This window comes from Salmo trutta, chromosome 26, assembly GCF_901001165.1.
Source record: "Salmo trutta chromosome 26, fSalTru1.1, whole genome shotgun sequence".
In the NCBI taxonomy this organism is placed as follows: Eukaryota; Metazoa; Chordata; class Actinopteri; order Salmoniformes; family Salmonidae; genus Salmo; species Salmo trutta.
Window position 1 is genome coordinate 15,018,389 of NC_042982.1, and position 16,109 is coordinate 15,034,497.

Below are 16,109 nucleotides of genomic sequence, written 5' to 3' on the forward strand. Positions count from 1 at the left end.
AAGAACAGGTTTGGAGAGCCTTTACTCACAAAATGTTGATGAATAAAAAATGCAGTGGTTTGATTCATGATGAAACTTGTCATATTCAAGTTCAATCCATGACATATTGGAAGGTGGAAAAAAGTGTATTTTCACGGCCGGATGAAAAACGTACCCAATTTAAACAGGTTACTACTCTGGCCCAGAAACTAGAATATGCATATTATTAGTAGATTTGGATAGAAAACACTCTGAAGTTTCTAAAACTGTTTGAATGGTGTCTGTGAGTATAACAGAACTATGGCAGGCAAAAACCTGAGAAAATTCCAAGCAGGATGTGGAAAGTCTGAGAATTGTAGTTCTTCTTTTGATTCTCCGTCGAAGCTACAGTGTCTGTGGGGTGACGTTGCACTTCCTAAGGCTTCCATTGGCTGTCTAAAGCCTTCAGAAAGTGGTTTGAGCATTGTCACTGGGCAGATAATAGGAGCTCAGTTACTGAGTGGTCTGTCTGGCAACAAAGGGATTGGATATGCTCGGTCCCGCGAGCGCACCCCTCCTTCTTTTTCTTCTTCAATGAATATGCTATTGTCCGGTTGGAATATTATCGCAATTTTACTTTAAAAATACCATAAAGATTGATTTTAAACAGCGTTTGACATGCTTCTAAGTACGGTAATGGAACATTTTGACTTTTCGTCTCTCGTTCCACGCTCGCGCGTTACCCTTTGGATAGTGACCTGAACGCACGAACACAACAGAGGTATTTGTACATAAATATGGATTATTTCCAACAAAAACAACATTTCTTGTGGAAGTAGCAGTCCTGGGAGTGCATTCTGACGAAGATCAGCAAAGGTAAGAGAATATTTCTAATACTAATTCTGAGTTTAGGTTGCCCCGAACTTGGCGGGTGTCTGAATAGCTCACCGTGATGGCTGAGCTATGTACTCAGAATATTGAAAAATGTGCTTTCTCCGTAAAGCTATTTTAAAATCTGACACAGCGGTTGCATCCAGGGGTAGTCTATCTATAATTCTTAAAATAATTGTTATATATTTTGTCAACATTTATGATGAGTATTTTTGTAAATTGATGTGCACATTCACCGGACGTTTTGGTGGGAATACATTTTCTGAACATCACGCGCCAATGTAAGATGCTGTTTTTGGATATAAATATGAACTTTATCGAACAAAACATACATGTATTGTGTAACATAATGTCCTAGGAGTGTCATCTGATGAAGATCGTCAAAGGTTAGTGCTTCATTTAGCTGTGTTTTTGGTTTTATTGTCACATGTCCTTGCTTGGAAAATGGCGGTGTGATTATTTTTGTCTATGTACTCTCCTAACATAATCTAATGTTTTGCTTTCGCTGTAAAGCCTTTTTGAAATCAGACAATGTGGTTAGATTAACGAGAAGTTTATCTTTAAAATGGTGTAAAATAGTTGTATGTTTGAGAAAGTTGAATTATGACATTTTGTTGTTTTTGAATTTTCCGCCCTGATATGTCACTGGCTGTGTCCCGCAGGTGGGACGCTAGTGTTGCACCTAGCCCATAGAAGTTAACGTGTTTTTAACTCCGGTCGGAATCGGGGCTCTAGTGAAAGGATCTTATCCTGTTGGGGCTAGGGGGCAGTATTTGCACGGCCGGATAAAAAACGTACCCGATTTAAACTGGTTACTACTCTTGCCCAGAAATGGGAATATGCATATAATTAGTAGATTTGGATAGAAAACACTCTAAAGTTTCTAAAACTGTTTGAATGGTGTCTGTGAGTATAACAGAACTCATATGGCAGGCCAAAATCTGAGAAGATTCCATACAGGAAGTGCCGTGTCTGACAATTTGTTGTCCTTCAGTTGCATCTCTATCGAAAATACAGCATCTCTGCTGTAACGGGACATTTTCTAAGGCTTCCATTGGCTCTCAGAAGGCGCCAGAAAGTGTAATGGGGTGTCTGCTGTCTCTGGGCGAAGAACAGCAGGAGAATTTGTGAGTAGTCAGCCTGGGAACAGTGACACTGGAGATGCGCGTTCATGAGAATTCTCTATTTTTTTCTTTCAGCCTTTGAATGAATACAACGTCGCCCGGTTGGAATATTATCGCTATTTTACGAGAAAAATAGCATAAAAAATGTATTTTAAACAGCGTTTGACATGCTTCGAAGTATGGTAATGGAATATTTTGACATTTTTTGTCACGAAATGCGCTGGCGCGTCACCCTTCGCATAGTGACCTGAAGGCACGAACAAAACGGAGGTATTTGGATATAACTATGGATTATTTGGAACCAAAACAACATTTGTTGTAGAAGTAGAAGTCCTGGGAGTGCATTCTGACGAAGAACAGCAAAGGTAATCCAATTTTTCTAATAGTAATTCTGAGTTTGGTGAGGGCCAAACTTGGTGGGTGTCAAAATAGCTAGCCGTGATGGCCGGGCTATGTACTCAGAATATTGCAAAATGTGCTTTCGCCGAAAAGCTATTTTAAAATCTGACACCGCGATTGCATAAAGGAGTTCTGTATCTATAATTCTTAAGATAATTGTTATGTATTTTGTGAACGTTAATCATGAGTAATTTAGTAAATTCACCGGAAGTTTGCGGTGGGTATGCTAGTTCTGAACATCACATGCTAATGTAAAAAGCTGTTTTTTGATATAAATATGAACTTGATTGAACAAAACATGCATGTATTGTATAACATAATGTCCTAGGAGTGTCATCTGATGAAGATCATCAAAGGTTAGTGCTGCATTTAGCTGTGGTTTTGGTTTTTGTGACATATATGCTTGCTTTGAAAATGGCTGTGTGATTATTTTTGGCAGGGTACTCTCCTGACATAATCTAATGTTTTGCTTTCGCTGTAAAGCCTTTTTGAAATCGGACAATGTGGTTAGATTAACGAGAGTCTTGTCTTTAAAATGGTGTAAAATAGTCATAAATTGAAGTTATAGCATTTTTGAGGTATTTGTATTTCGCGCCACGCGATTCCACTGGCTGTTGACTAGGTGGGATGCAAGCGTCCCACCTTGCCCAGGGAAGTTATCTAGAAACCCAGTTTGGTGCACTTGTTCCATGTCCACCACTGGATGGCGCTGATCATGGTGCAAAAAACAAGACTTTATACTAATTACCTTGACTCTCCCTACCTGACCAAGAGACCACTGTGTAAGTGGGATAGGGAAATCTGAATACATTTTTTCTGAATCATAGTCTCGTTCCCAAATGACTCTAATTCCTATATTGTGCACTACTTTTGACAAGGGCTCTGGTGCCATTTGGGACGCACACAGACTCGTTGTCCTAGTTTTTTCTCTGGTATTCATTAACTCCAAGAGGATTTCAACAACAAACTCAAAGTGGTTCCGCTAACACACCTGCCCTGATTAAGACTGGTCATATTAAAATCATGTGCATGGCGGTTCCCTTGGCCTGTTCCCCTAGCCTGTTTCCATGGCCTGTTCCTCTAGCTGATTCCCCTAGCTGGCCCCCACTGGGCCCCTATCAATAACACTAATGACCCATAGCCCCTTGGGAGAAAAACAAGTAGCGTAATGAAACCACCAGGAGTCTTAAGGAGCTCAGCAGCTCTCTGTTCCCAGAGAGGAGAGGAGCTGCCTGGGTAGGCTGTCCTGTCTGTAGCCTGACCAGGCTGGGTGGCTGGCTTACCCCTTCACTACCCCCTTCACTACCCAGAGATGTAGGGAAACACTGGGGGCATTGCCACTATTAAACTATTGAAAAACCAGACAAAAACTCAGTGTGATGATTTGTTGGAGTTCCCCCTTTTTGGCTGTCGCTTGATGCCCACTGAAAGCCAGCAATCATGTTCCTTTCCATACTCCCACGCCCCTCACCCTCCACCCCCCTTGTACTGTACACCCCCATGCCTTCCTCTTCAACAATGTTTCCCCCAGCATCTGAGTCAGCAGGGGTGCCAAGTTAATCAGTATAAGAGCCAGCTGCGACGGCCCCTCGCCTCTCTCTCTCTCTGGGGCGTGATGTATGTTCCAGTGAACGGGTGGCAGTGTGCCACACAAGGGCCCACTGGGCGGGTGGCAGTGGCAGCAGAGAGAGGAGGGAGGGTGGCGAAGCCATAATGAGGCCTGATGGATTCTGAGCCTCTGCCAGCTTCCCCATTAGCTGATTGGCTCCCAGCCCTACTGAGGAGAGGACCGCTATAGCGCACTACTACGCCCACAGACACACATACACTTGACACACACACACAAACACCCCACGGGGTCACCACAAACCCCGCCTCTCTAACACACAGTGCAATTAAATAAACCAGATCACATGAACTAATCCACACTGCTTTTCTGTGTTCCCCCAGCTTGGGTAAATACACACACACACACACACACACACACACACACACACACACACACACACACACACACACACACACACACACACACACACACACACACACACAGTGTCCCTTCGAGACTGCCAGCCCCACTCTCACACACAGAGGTCTTTATGTGGAGCTGTGGGATAATGGTGGTAATAACGGATCTCAGCATGTGGATTAAGTGTGAGCCGAGGCATGGGCGACAGTGGCATGTGCTAATCCACAATGATCAAATTAGCAATGCTGAGGAGCCCAACAGGGTACACTGCCAAACCAGGACCCATGCCCCCTTCACCCCCTGCCCACACACTTTCAGTCACATTCATATACACACTACCCTACTTTCAATTAATAACTTGGAGTTATTTCAATAGGAAATGGCCCCTCTTTGGTCTATGGGTTCGACTTTGGTGATATAATTGCCTGGCTAGTGCTCTTTACAATGACAAGTATCCTAGTTTAGCATTTGAGCATGAGATTGAAAATACTTAGAGACTCTCCTTAAGATTTGCATACTTTTTAGCCAGTAGTTCTGAAAGTAGTGCTCAAGAGACAAAATGGGTCCCCAAAAATGTTGTACTACGTCATATCTGTGCAGATATGTGCAACACGTCATTGCTCTCATCTGTCTCTCTCTCTTTCCCTCTCACTCTCTCTGCTGTGTGTGCATCTTGCTAGCTGTGACTCATATGGCAAGGGGCTAAAGCTCAAGACAGTAATTCTACTTATAGATTATGAATGTATGAACTACACATTGACACATCCAGTCGCTTCCGGAGCACGTCTTTAAGTTGTTATTATTATAATCTCCAGCAGAGGGCGTAGTACAGGGTGTGTCATTACCCCGTGGTGAGGCAGGTCAGTAATGGTCCATACATACATACTGTCCCCTCTGGTCCATACAGCTTATACTCTAGGCTCCTATACTCTAGGCTATTATCACCTCCACTCCATTATGACCCTGCACCGTTCGCACAGGCTGACCTCATCAATGCTGGACGACCCACACTGACCTCATCAATGCTGCCTGACCCGCCGTGACCTAATCAAAGCTGGACGCCCCGCGGAGGAGGACTGACGGAACGGCGGGGCTGATCGACGAGGCCCGCTTAAAAAATCATCCCATCCATTAGGCTTGGTGAGAGCCGCCACTGTAAATGTGTTGGAGAGTCAGGACTTGGGATAGCCACTGTCAGTCCCCCCCCCACAAAAACCTCCTCACCCCCCACACACCCCACTCATGGACTGGACAATGGAAGTGAGTGGGACTTCTCAGCCACAATGTCCGCCCACAAATGCGAGCCGTGACAGAGGGGCTTGTGGGAGGGATGAGGAGGGGCAAGGGGGGTTCTGACAGGGACGCCTGCAGGATGGGAAGTCTTATTGAGCATTTGAGCGATGAGCCAGGTCATCACATCTCCCCACCTCATCCATCATGGCCCACAACATGGCCCCAAATAAAGAGGACACATTCCTGCCTCCGCTTCCACTACACTACCACATTCAGCTCCTCCATCCCTCTCTCCCTCAGCCTCTCTTTCTCTCTCTCTCTTTCTTTCTCTCCCTCTGTGTCTGGCTCAATCTCTCTTTCTTTCTCTCCCTCTGTGTCTGGCTCAGTCTCTCTTTCCCTCTGTCTATGTCGCTCTCTGTGCCATGGCCTGGGAAGAAAGGGGGGACCAGAGTTATCTCGCACTCGGAGGCCCTGGGAGAGCCAGGAGAAAGGGCCAGGTGTCTCTCTGACTCCCAGCTCTTATTTTAACACACTGTCTGGACAAGAGGGAGGGAGGGAGGGGACAAGAGGGAGGGAGGGAGGGAGGGAGGGAGGGAGGGAGGGAGGGAGGGAGGGAGGGAGGGAGGGAGGGAGGGAGGGAGGGGGAAGGCGGGCAGGGAGAGAGAGTCAGAGAGAGGAAGAGAAAGTGAGAGCACACATTTAATCCACATTGTAGTCCTTTATTTCTTAGTTGATCCTCCCACAGTATTGAATTCAATTGCATTACAGTTACATTGTAGAAAGCATTAAAACAAAGTACCTCAACTTGCTGATTACTTTTTAAAATGGATTATAAACAAAAACAACAACGACAAAAAACAAATAAAAAACAAACAATCTGGTCCCTCAAAATGGGAGGATAAATGAATATAATCTGTTATTTATTATAGGTTTGGCACAAGGGATTAACATGGACTGAACGTCACACAAGCTTGCAGACCACCGTAGAAAACTGCCAGATACAGATCTAAGAAGACCAATCATGCGATTATGAAGAAATTATACCTGGCATCTTTTTATTTGTTCATGTCTTTATAATGTTTGTTTTTTCCATTTACAATTGAATCAATAAATTGTCGTACAAAAAAACCCGAAGTAATATCTATTCATCATCAACCAGTTTCAATAGAAGAATAAAGAGTGAATGGTATGTTTAATACTATCCGGCACTCAAACGTCATCTACAAACCCCAGTGAGTTCTGGAGTAGGCCCCAGCGAGGAATCTCTCCTTCGCTATGGGTAAGAGCAGTGCTATTCAGTAAACAAACTACAGTTTGCCAAGAAATAAATACAATTCTCAACATACAACAGCAATAACATCAACATCAACAACAATAAAAATGTAGAAAAAAAACAACACAAGAAAACATGATTGTCTAAAAAATGAAAGACACACGAGGATGGGGGTAGCTAACAACTAGCATTTAGGCTAATTAGTGGTATTGTTGGCCGACTACGATGAGCTGGGGTTTCGGGAAGGAGGAGAGATGCCCTTTTTACTGTTTAACAATGATAATTCAGCACTTGCTACTTTTTCAGAGTAAAAAAAAAAAGATTGTGGTTTCTTTTTTACTTCCACTAAAATGACAAACTATTTAGATCCTTTCACAGAGAGTGCAGCAGGGTGGGACAGAGTGCAGCTTCAGAGCCGCAGTTTGCAGACACTCGTGTACAGTTCTGTGATTGTGCAGACACACGCAGCTATGCAAACTCTTTCTTGGGTTGTAAAACAAGTCCGATTTTTCTCCGTTTTCAATTTTTCTTTTTCTTTTGTTCTTCGTTCATCAACAATCTTGTCATAATGCGTTTGTAGCACCATCTTTTTTGGAGAGGTGAAGTTTATTTGGACCCGAGTTGTTACTCAGCCCCACCCTTCCAAGTATCCTAGCATTTATATAAGTACATGTTGATGGAAAACACCTGTTTATATCCAGGGGTTAAAGGGAATCATTCTCGTAACATATTTCACTGATACTCCAATTCAGCTGAGAAGGTCTGAAGTTGTGGTGCTGGGAAGGCTAGGAGTGGCCAGGTATGCTAGGAGTGGGGTTATGTATCTGTATTTTGGCATGGTAGGTCTAGGTAGGATTATGAGGTTCTAGGTGGAGCTAGGGATGCTTAGGTGTGGCCTGGTGAGATTAGGTAGGGCTACGTGGGGCTAGGTAGGGTCTGTACTCTGTACACATATCAAACCGTGGTTGAACCGCGGTCCCGAATGAGTTCTCTAAATACAACCGACTTTACACTGAGGAAGACTGTTCTCAGCTGAGTGGACACATGAAATGCTCTAGCAATGTAACATCTAACAAAACCATCTCCATCATCCCTCCTACCAGCTGCCGCTGCTGTGCAAAACATAAAAACTCAACAGAATAAATACAGCTATTATTACTTACCATTGTTATTTTCATCACCATAGTCAATAATCACTATCATCATCATTGTCGTTGATATTAAACATACTGACTCAATTTAAGGTCACAGAAGGGATGTTTGTTGGATCTCTTGGAGGGCTGGGCTGGGCGGTTCTCTGTGGACGGTGACCCTGCACGTGTGTAAGGCATTCTGCTCAGCAGTCAGATGGGCCGTGGTTCTGCTCAGCAGTCTGTGACGGGCCAAGGGCCAGGGGCCCCGCTAACGGACCCCAAGGCCTCTCAGTGCGATAGGTCGGGGGGGTTAGGGGTTAGGGATCGCGGTATCATACATGGCTGAGGGACTGGATGGCACTGGACTCAGCAGCGGCCCGCGCCAGGCTGTGCCACATGGTGGCTGGTGTGTGGTTGGCTGGGTGGAGTGCGTCCTTGTCAGCCAGAGATAGCATCATGGCGTACGCCTGGGGAGAGGGACAGGTTAACTCCAATACACACCTAAAGTGTACATACACACTCACACAAATACACCGCACATGCATGAGCACACATATACACCCCCCCTTACAGTAGTGATTTGATTGCAAACATTTTTATACTTTTTCATACATTATCATGTTACATGTCACACATTTATTTTTTATTTTTACATTTTTGTTATTTTTAGCAGACGCTCTTATCCAGAGCGACTTACAGTAGTGAATGCATACATTTCATACATTTAATACATTTTTTTCCGTACACAAACAGGCACGCACACACACACAACAAACACACACTTACCTGGGACTTGGATTTCCTGTACAGCGGCTGTTTGACAGCCTCAGGCAGGCTGGGGGAGCCGAAGGAGGTGCCGTCCCCGTCACTGAACTCACTGTCCTCCATCTTATGCATGTCAGAGAAGTGACGGATGTGATCCAGCGCAGAGTAGCTACTCTGATCCTCTTCCTCCTCATACCTGGAGAGGAGGGAGACAACCGAATCCCTGTCAACATTCAATTCAACTCAATTCAATTTCTCAACTAAATTTAAATAAATTAAATTGAACTAACTAAACTCAACTCAATTCCATTCAATGATCCCTTCAGGGGGTTTAAAGAATGGCAATATACTGTCATAATAACTCAGCTTGGTACATATGTGTATGTGTCCATATATTTTAGTCTACATAGCTGCGTGAGTGGATATTTATGGTGGAGGCTAATCCCCACAACTCTTACCTCCTTGGGGAGGTCTTGCAGTTGAGCTCCAAATCGCTAGGTCCGTCAAATTCTATTTCGTTTTGTAGGATGTCACCATCTAGGTTGCCGGGGGGAGCTTCGTCCCTAGGTTTCCCGTCAGCGTTGTTGCTCTGCTCCCCTTCCTCCTCCTCGGTGCCAAGCTCCTCCCCCTCCTCCTCCAGGTCACGTGACCCATGGCTGGCCGCCAGGGGCTTTTCCTCCTCGAAAGGACCACCGTTCAATCTAGGAGCGGAAACCAGGAAATACATGAGTAAAACCTAGCACATCACTAGCACAGTACTGCAAAAACTTTACATAAGCAATATACACGCTCACGCTTAGCCATGTTGTACTTGCTGAAGCCAATTATACTCTTCTATCATTTCCATGCACCATACACTTATGGATACAAGGCTAACACACTCATTCTTACATAAAACTTTATAATGAAATGTGATCTTGTGGTCTTGTATATTTTGGCCAGTCAGTCCCTGTAAGAATCCCTCCTTCCTGAGTGAACAATTGGAGTAGAGAGAGGATAGAGAGCGAGTGGGTAGAGCAGTGTAGGGCGGAGCGGAGCGAGCCATGGCAGCTGAGCTGGGGCAGAGAGAGGCAGAGCCGGATCCCGTTTGTCATCGCGTCTTGGGGGCCCCTCTGGGCACAAGCTCTATGAACGTCTCGCTGATCGCTGCAGCACTTAACAGCACCGCTCGGTCTCTCCCGTTGTTTATTTTCCTACTATCTCAGATTCATCTAATAGGCAAAATATTTAGCTGACAGGCCCATTTGGTGGGAGAGTTATTAGGGTCTTGCCAAGCAGCCCATTTCCCTAGTCCCCACGGAGAGAAAAGGCCCAGCTATCAAAACCTGACTGGGGTTTAATCTGTCCACTGTCTCTGCAGCCTCAGGAAACCACCATTTGGTAAATCATCTGGAACCACATTAAGACTGATTCACTAATTACACTTCGGGATGTCTCTCATCAGCTCCCAACTTTGTCTTTTTCTAGAAGAGGCTAGCACACAAAGTCTGGCTGCGGACCCTAGTTATACACCCGCCAAAATCGCCTCGTAGATTAGAGGACCGTGAAGAGTCCAGGAAATGATCTATTTGAAGGAGAAGAAAAGCAGAGTTTGCAATGAGTCGAGAAGAGAAGGAGTGGGAGAATAATTGCATATTTTAGCACAATGGGGAGAATCTGCTATCTGCTATCCATCTCTAGCTTTTATCAGACGGGCGATTATAGCGGGAATTGGACAGAGTTGAAAAGCAACACGTCCCCTGGGTGGGACTGGGAGAGGGCCAGGACTGCCAAGGCGGTAGTTGCCATGTCGTGTCGACATCGCAACGCACTGCATAGCGAGACCAGCAGCGCCGGCCGAGACCAGAGCCTCCGTGATTAAGAAAACAGATCCGCTAATTACGCTTTCAAACGTGGTAATTTGCTGGGGATAAAGTATCTATCATAAGTAGTCAGGAGCGCCGCACTTTGAAAGGAAACACGGGCCGACCCCCTGACCCCACCTTCTCCGACTTTCTTCCTGTAGGCGGACATGTTGGTTCCAGATGTGGGAGCAAGTCGCTCACGGGCTGCAGGTCCCCCCCTCCCGCCTCCCCGTGTTTCACCCCCCCCCACTCACACATCTCTCTGACGCTCCAAAGCCTGCATCCACAACCCTTTTTTACAATCAAAAGAAAGTCAGATCTCTATCTCTACCTCCCTGATCAAACCCAAGGCACGTAAAAACAAACCCGCCGACCTGTAGCCGACCGCTATCCTGAAGTTGATCATAGTTTTACAAGAATTCATTTGCATAATCATCAGACATAATTGTATGCAAGGCCGATACCGGTGCACATGCATGGCCGAAAGTCAACAGTTGTAAAAAGCTCCAGCACGTTTCCAAATGTTGTAATTATCCCAGATGTCGTCAGTGATGATTGCTTGTTGCTTCGAACCTCCCTGGGCGACATGTTCATTAATACACACACGCTTGCACACACACGCACACACACACGTACACACACAGAAATGAATAAAGGCTGAAGTGCATCAGAATGCCGTAGCAGGCCAGCACAGAGAGGCCGTGTCCACCCATGTTTGTCTATAATCGTCTCCCTGTTTAGCCTCAAGCACTGAATTTGTACTGCAGAAAAGCAGGCCTCTCATTTGTGTGTGTGTGTGTGTGCATGTGTGTGTGTGCATGTGTGTGTGTGCATGTGTGTGCGCATGTGTGTGTGTGTTACAGAGGATAAGATGAATGATGAATGCATGTACTGTTTGTCAAAGCATTTTTTTTTAACACACACATACATATAGTACATGTACATTCACACACACATCCAGACAAAACACATGACTTACCCTTCCTCAGAATGGTCAGGGGACGGCTGGTTCTGGCCTGTGTTGCCGATAAAGTTTCGTATTTCGTTGAAGTAGGAGTCCTCTTTGTCGTCCAGGATGGCGCTGCTGCTGTCCAGCTCTGACCGAGGGGAGGATGCAGCCGTGCCTACAGAAAGACACAAATTCTAATCAGTCAGTTGTAATATTAAAATTAAAAGAATACAATTAAGAGCACAGTGACAGCCCCATTGTATTCTCCCTTTGGATGACAAGAAACTATTTGGAATCAGATACTTGACGAGAAACCAATCCCCCACTGGCCTGCATGGGGCACCAGTGTACCAGTATGTACTGAGTCTCCTGCTGGTGCTGGACCAAGGCCTGTAGGAGTAGCACCCTTACACTGGCCTTATTACCCGGAAGGCCTGTAGGAGTAGCACCCTTACACTGGCCTTATTACCCGGAAGGCCTGTAGGAGTAGCACCCTTACACTGGCCTTATTACCCGGAAGGCCTGTAGGAGTAGCACCCTTACACTGGCCTTATTACCCGGAAGGCCTGTAGGAGTAGCACCCTTACACTGGCCTTATTACCCGGAAGGCCTGTAGGAGTAGCACCCTTACACTGGCCTTATTACCCGGAAGGCCTGTAGGAGTAGCACCCTTACACTGGCCTTATTACCCGGAAGGCCTGTAGGAGTAGCACCCTTACACTGGCCTTATTACCCGGAAGGCCTGTAGGAGTAGCACCCTTACACTGGCCTTATTACCCGGAAGGCCTGTAGGAGTAGCACCCTTACACTGGCCTTATTACCCGGAAGTAAAGCTACTGCGGGGTTGAGGTCAATTGTTCCATTTCATTTCAGTTAAATTTAGAATTTGAATTTTTGTGTACTTCCTGAATTGATATGGCAGACCCTAACCCTGTACTCCAGTCTTTTTTACCTGGCAGTACTCATCCCCAATATAGTACCCGGTAGAGAGTATAGTAAGCATATATTTAAGTGAACCAATATTATATTGACTCTACTAGGAGCTCAGACAGTGAAGGGACCAAACGTATGAGTCTCAAGGTTTCCAGAGAATGCCATGCCAATATTTGCTTTAATAAGTGAATGTATCTGATCAACTGGACTAGCTCCTCAACCAGAACTTTACGATGGGCGTCTGGCCAGTTGTCTCCTGCTTGCCTCCACATTTCTGATGCGATTCAGGGGGTTGCTGCGACGCAGAGCGACCTATCAAACTCAACCAGCGATGATTTGTACCGCCAAAAAAAGCTGCCGAGTCGTCAAACATTCAGAGCGCAATGGTATGGTGTTGTCGCGGAGACGGACGACAGATTCATTTCATCTCATTTCTTAGCTTCCCCAAATGCTTTCTTTAACCGTAAGTAAATTACATTAAACAGCTGGAGAATTTACAGAGGCAATTGAGGCTGAGTGAGTGAGTGCTCACACAGCGTATAAATATATCCGATTTGAACCATCAGCAGTTTTGTTGGTCACCAGTTCATTTCAAGAAAGATAGATACACACACACTGTTGAATGCTCCCGCAGTTTTATTGCGCAACGCTTGGACCCCAAAAAGTTTGTAAGGATGTGAAACATTCCACAATAAAACTGCGGTAGCATTAAAACGTGTATCTGTCTTGATATTATTTTTTGTATTTAGCTTCACAAACTGCACACCTCTGAGAACAAGCCATCTCGACCAGCTAGCTAAATCAAGGGTGAGCGAGGGTAAGAGAGAGAGACATGAGCACAAGCTCAGCCATCCACATAAAGAGCTGGGAACATTTTCACACTGTGAGAAATTTTACAACATGACGTCACAATCATAGCGACTGGGAACTATTCTCAAGCTGGGAAGATTTTTATATGACACCCTGCACCTGCAAGTTACTGGATATAAGTACACTACTACTACACAGGTTCACTTCCTAATTTTCTGTAAAGCACTTTGTAACCAACTACTTATGTAACAAGGGCTTTATAAATACATTTGATTGATTGATTGACTGAGACGCTCTCTCACCTGAGAGGTTACCGTTCTCGTGTTTCTTGAGGTGACGGTCCAGGTTGGTCTGCTGCCCGAAGCAGCGGTCACACAGGTGACACTTGAAGGGCTTCTCCTTGTTGTGGATGTTGCGGATGTGGCGCTGCAGATTGGAGGAGATGCTGAACGAGCGGTCGCAGTACTTACACCTGAAGAGACAGAAAGGTAGGGGTCACTCATAGAGGTCAAAGGTCAAAACAGATGGGACTCATGGGGAACAATGCAAATACACTACACACATGCTGGAGTAGATACATAGGCCTTAAAGGGATACTTCAGGGTTGGACAATGAAGCCCTTCATCTACTTCCCAGAGTCAGATGATCTCGTAAGGGAAAGGGAAAAGGGGATACCTAGTCAGTTGTACACCTGAATGCATTCAACTGAAATGTGTTTTCCGCATTTAACCAACCCCTCTGAATCAGAGAGGTGCGGGGGGGGGCTGCCTTAATCAACATCCACATCATCGGCGCCCGGGGAACAGTGGGCTAACTGCCTTGCTCAGGGGCAGAATGACAGATTTTTACCTTGTCAGCTCGGGGATTCAACCCAGCAACCTTTCGGTTACTGGCCCAACGCTCCTACCTGCCAGATATCATTTCTATGTCTCGTGTGCAGTTTGACGGAAGTTGCTAACTAGCGTTAGCGCAATTGCTAACTAGTGTTAGCGCAATGACTGGAAGTCTATGGTAACTGCTAGCATGCTAGTAGATACCATAGACTTTCTAGTCATTGCGCTAACACTAGTTAGCATTGGCTCACGAAACTACCTCTAACCTCCTTCATACTGGATGCAGAGACATACAGATGGTTTCCATGAGTTCATCTGACTCTGAAGTAGGCCTTTAACAATCTCCACTATTCGAATGATACACACACACACAAACACATACGTGCGTTCATGGACAGCCCCCGCCATCCCCCATTCTCTCTCTCTCTCAGACATGATGGAGGAGCTCGTTCAAGGTGAAACCAGTTCTGTCTCTTATCTCCTGCCAGCACAATACAAATCACATTCTTCTCTCACAAAACAGGCATGCAACAAATCTGTTCGAGCCTAGCCCCCTCCACATCTGTTTGAGCGTAGCCCCCCCCCAATGCAAAATTATACAAGATGATTACATCTTTTCTTCTAGCTGGAATTAGCTTGCCCAATTGGCCGTCCCTCAGGAGCGCCCTGTTATCTTCCGCAGAGATCTTTAATGATGTGCCAAAGGATAGAGGCTCAATCTATCAGGCTGCCGCAGAGGCCTGATGTCCTCCCCTGTGGTCAACTGGCCTCCCCTGGATTGTGTACTGTGTGTGTGTGTGTGTGTGTGTGTGTGTGTGTGTGTGTGTGTGTGTGTGTGTGTGCGTGTGCGCGTGCGCGTGTGCGCGTGTGTGTGTGTGTGTGTGTGTGCATGTGTGTGTGTGTGCTCCGAGTCGCCCCCTCCGACATCACAGTCATTATTCCAGCTGCTACCTCTGGACATCTGCCCGTGCTCCTCATCACCCCCATTTTTCACCCAACTTCCTTCTTTACCCCCCCCTCCCCTCCCCTTCCCTTTCCCTACCACACCCTCCCCCCCATCTTCAAGTTCAAAACCCCTGCTGTCAACCAGACGTCGGCCACCATTTTTCATCAGGCAAATTATTTAGCAGAATGATAATTGTTCCAGGCTTTTAATGGCGTAGGAAAACACACAAGAATGCTGCCCATAACTATGGACAGGAATTCTCTGGGAAAACATCCGTGTAGCAGCAGACTGGGTCTGATAAATGAACGATGGCTGTCTGGGAGGACTCGGTGTGTGCCTGATCATGTTCTCTGAGAAAGCGTGTGTATGTGTTTATGATTGTGTGCTTTTGTGTTCTTTTTATGAGTCTTTGTGTGTCTGTGTGAAAATGTGTGTAGTCTATCTGACAGACATTAACAGATGACATATACTGTGATGAAAAAGCTGTCCTGTCTTCGTTGAGTATTGTCTGCGCTCGCGGGGTGAGACGAACTGACGTTAGAGGAGTGTAGAGAGACATCATCCGTTCAGCACGGCATGATCACACTCCCTTTTCCCACATCCCTCATCCTACGGCTCACCCTTCTTTAGGGCTGGGTATGTTTAGCACATGATGTGTGTGTGTGAGTGTGTGTGTGTGTGTGTGTGTGTGTGTGTGTGTGTGTGTGTGTGTGTGTGTGTGTGTGTGTGTGTGTGTGTGTGTGTGTGAGACTTACCTGTACGGTTGCTCTCCCGTGTGTGTCCTTAAGTGACGGGTCAGGTTGGCAGACCGTGGGAATAGTTTACCGCAGTATCTGTGGGGTAGAGAACACCTCATGTCACCATACAACTTAGATTCAAATTACCAGCAGAAAATGTACTCAAATGTATGCGACATATCTTAGACCATGCAGCATTAACAACACAAAACTCACAATAGGAAAAACACCTTTTCACTATAAATCAAAATAGATTCAAAAGAATACCTGTTACTATAGTATATCTCTATCAATTAACTGATAAAACCTGCT

At 45.7% G+C, this 16,109-nt stretch overlaps 1 protein-coding gene across 15 annotated transcripts in view; it reads right to left on the reverse strand.

Annotated features, from left to right (window-relative positions):
• Positions 1–6,277: 6,277 nt before the first annotated feature.
• The window catches only part of LOC115163229 (histone-lysine N-methyltransferase MECOM), a 189,881-nt gene continuing 180,049 nt past the window's right edge, over positions 6,278–16,109 (reverse strand). For 14 of the 15 annotated variants that reach the window (XM_029714946.1, XM_029714943.1, XM_029714941.1 and 11 more), the window contains 6 exons: positions 15,816–15,893; positions 13,584–13,753; positions 11,569–11,713; positions 9,204–9,446; positions 8,767–8,941; positions 8,313–8,447 (listed from right to left, as the gene is read on the reverse strand). In XM_029714946.1, the coding sequence (XP_029570806.1) occupies positions 8,313–8,447; positions 8,767–8,941; positions 9,204–9,446; positions 11,569–11,713; positions 13,584–13,753; positions 15,816–15,893 (946 nt within the window). Of the gene's footprint in view, positions 8,448–8,766; positions 8,942–9,203; positions 9,447–11,568; positions 11,714–13,583; positions 13,754–15,815; positions 15,894–16,109 lie in introns of all 15 variants that reach the window. The other variant, XM_029714932.1, reaches the window with a different exon arrangement.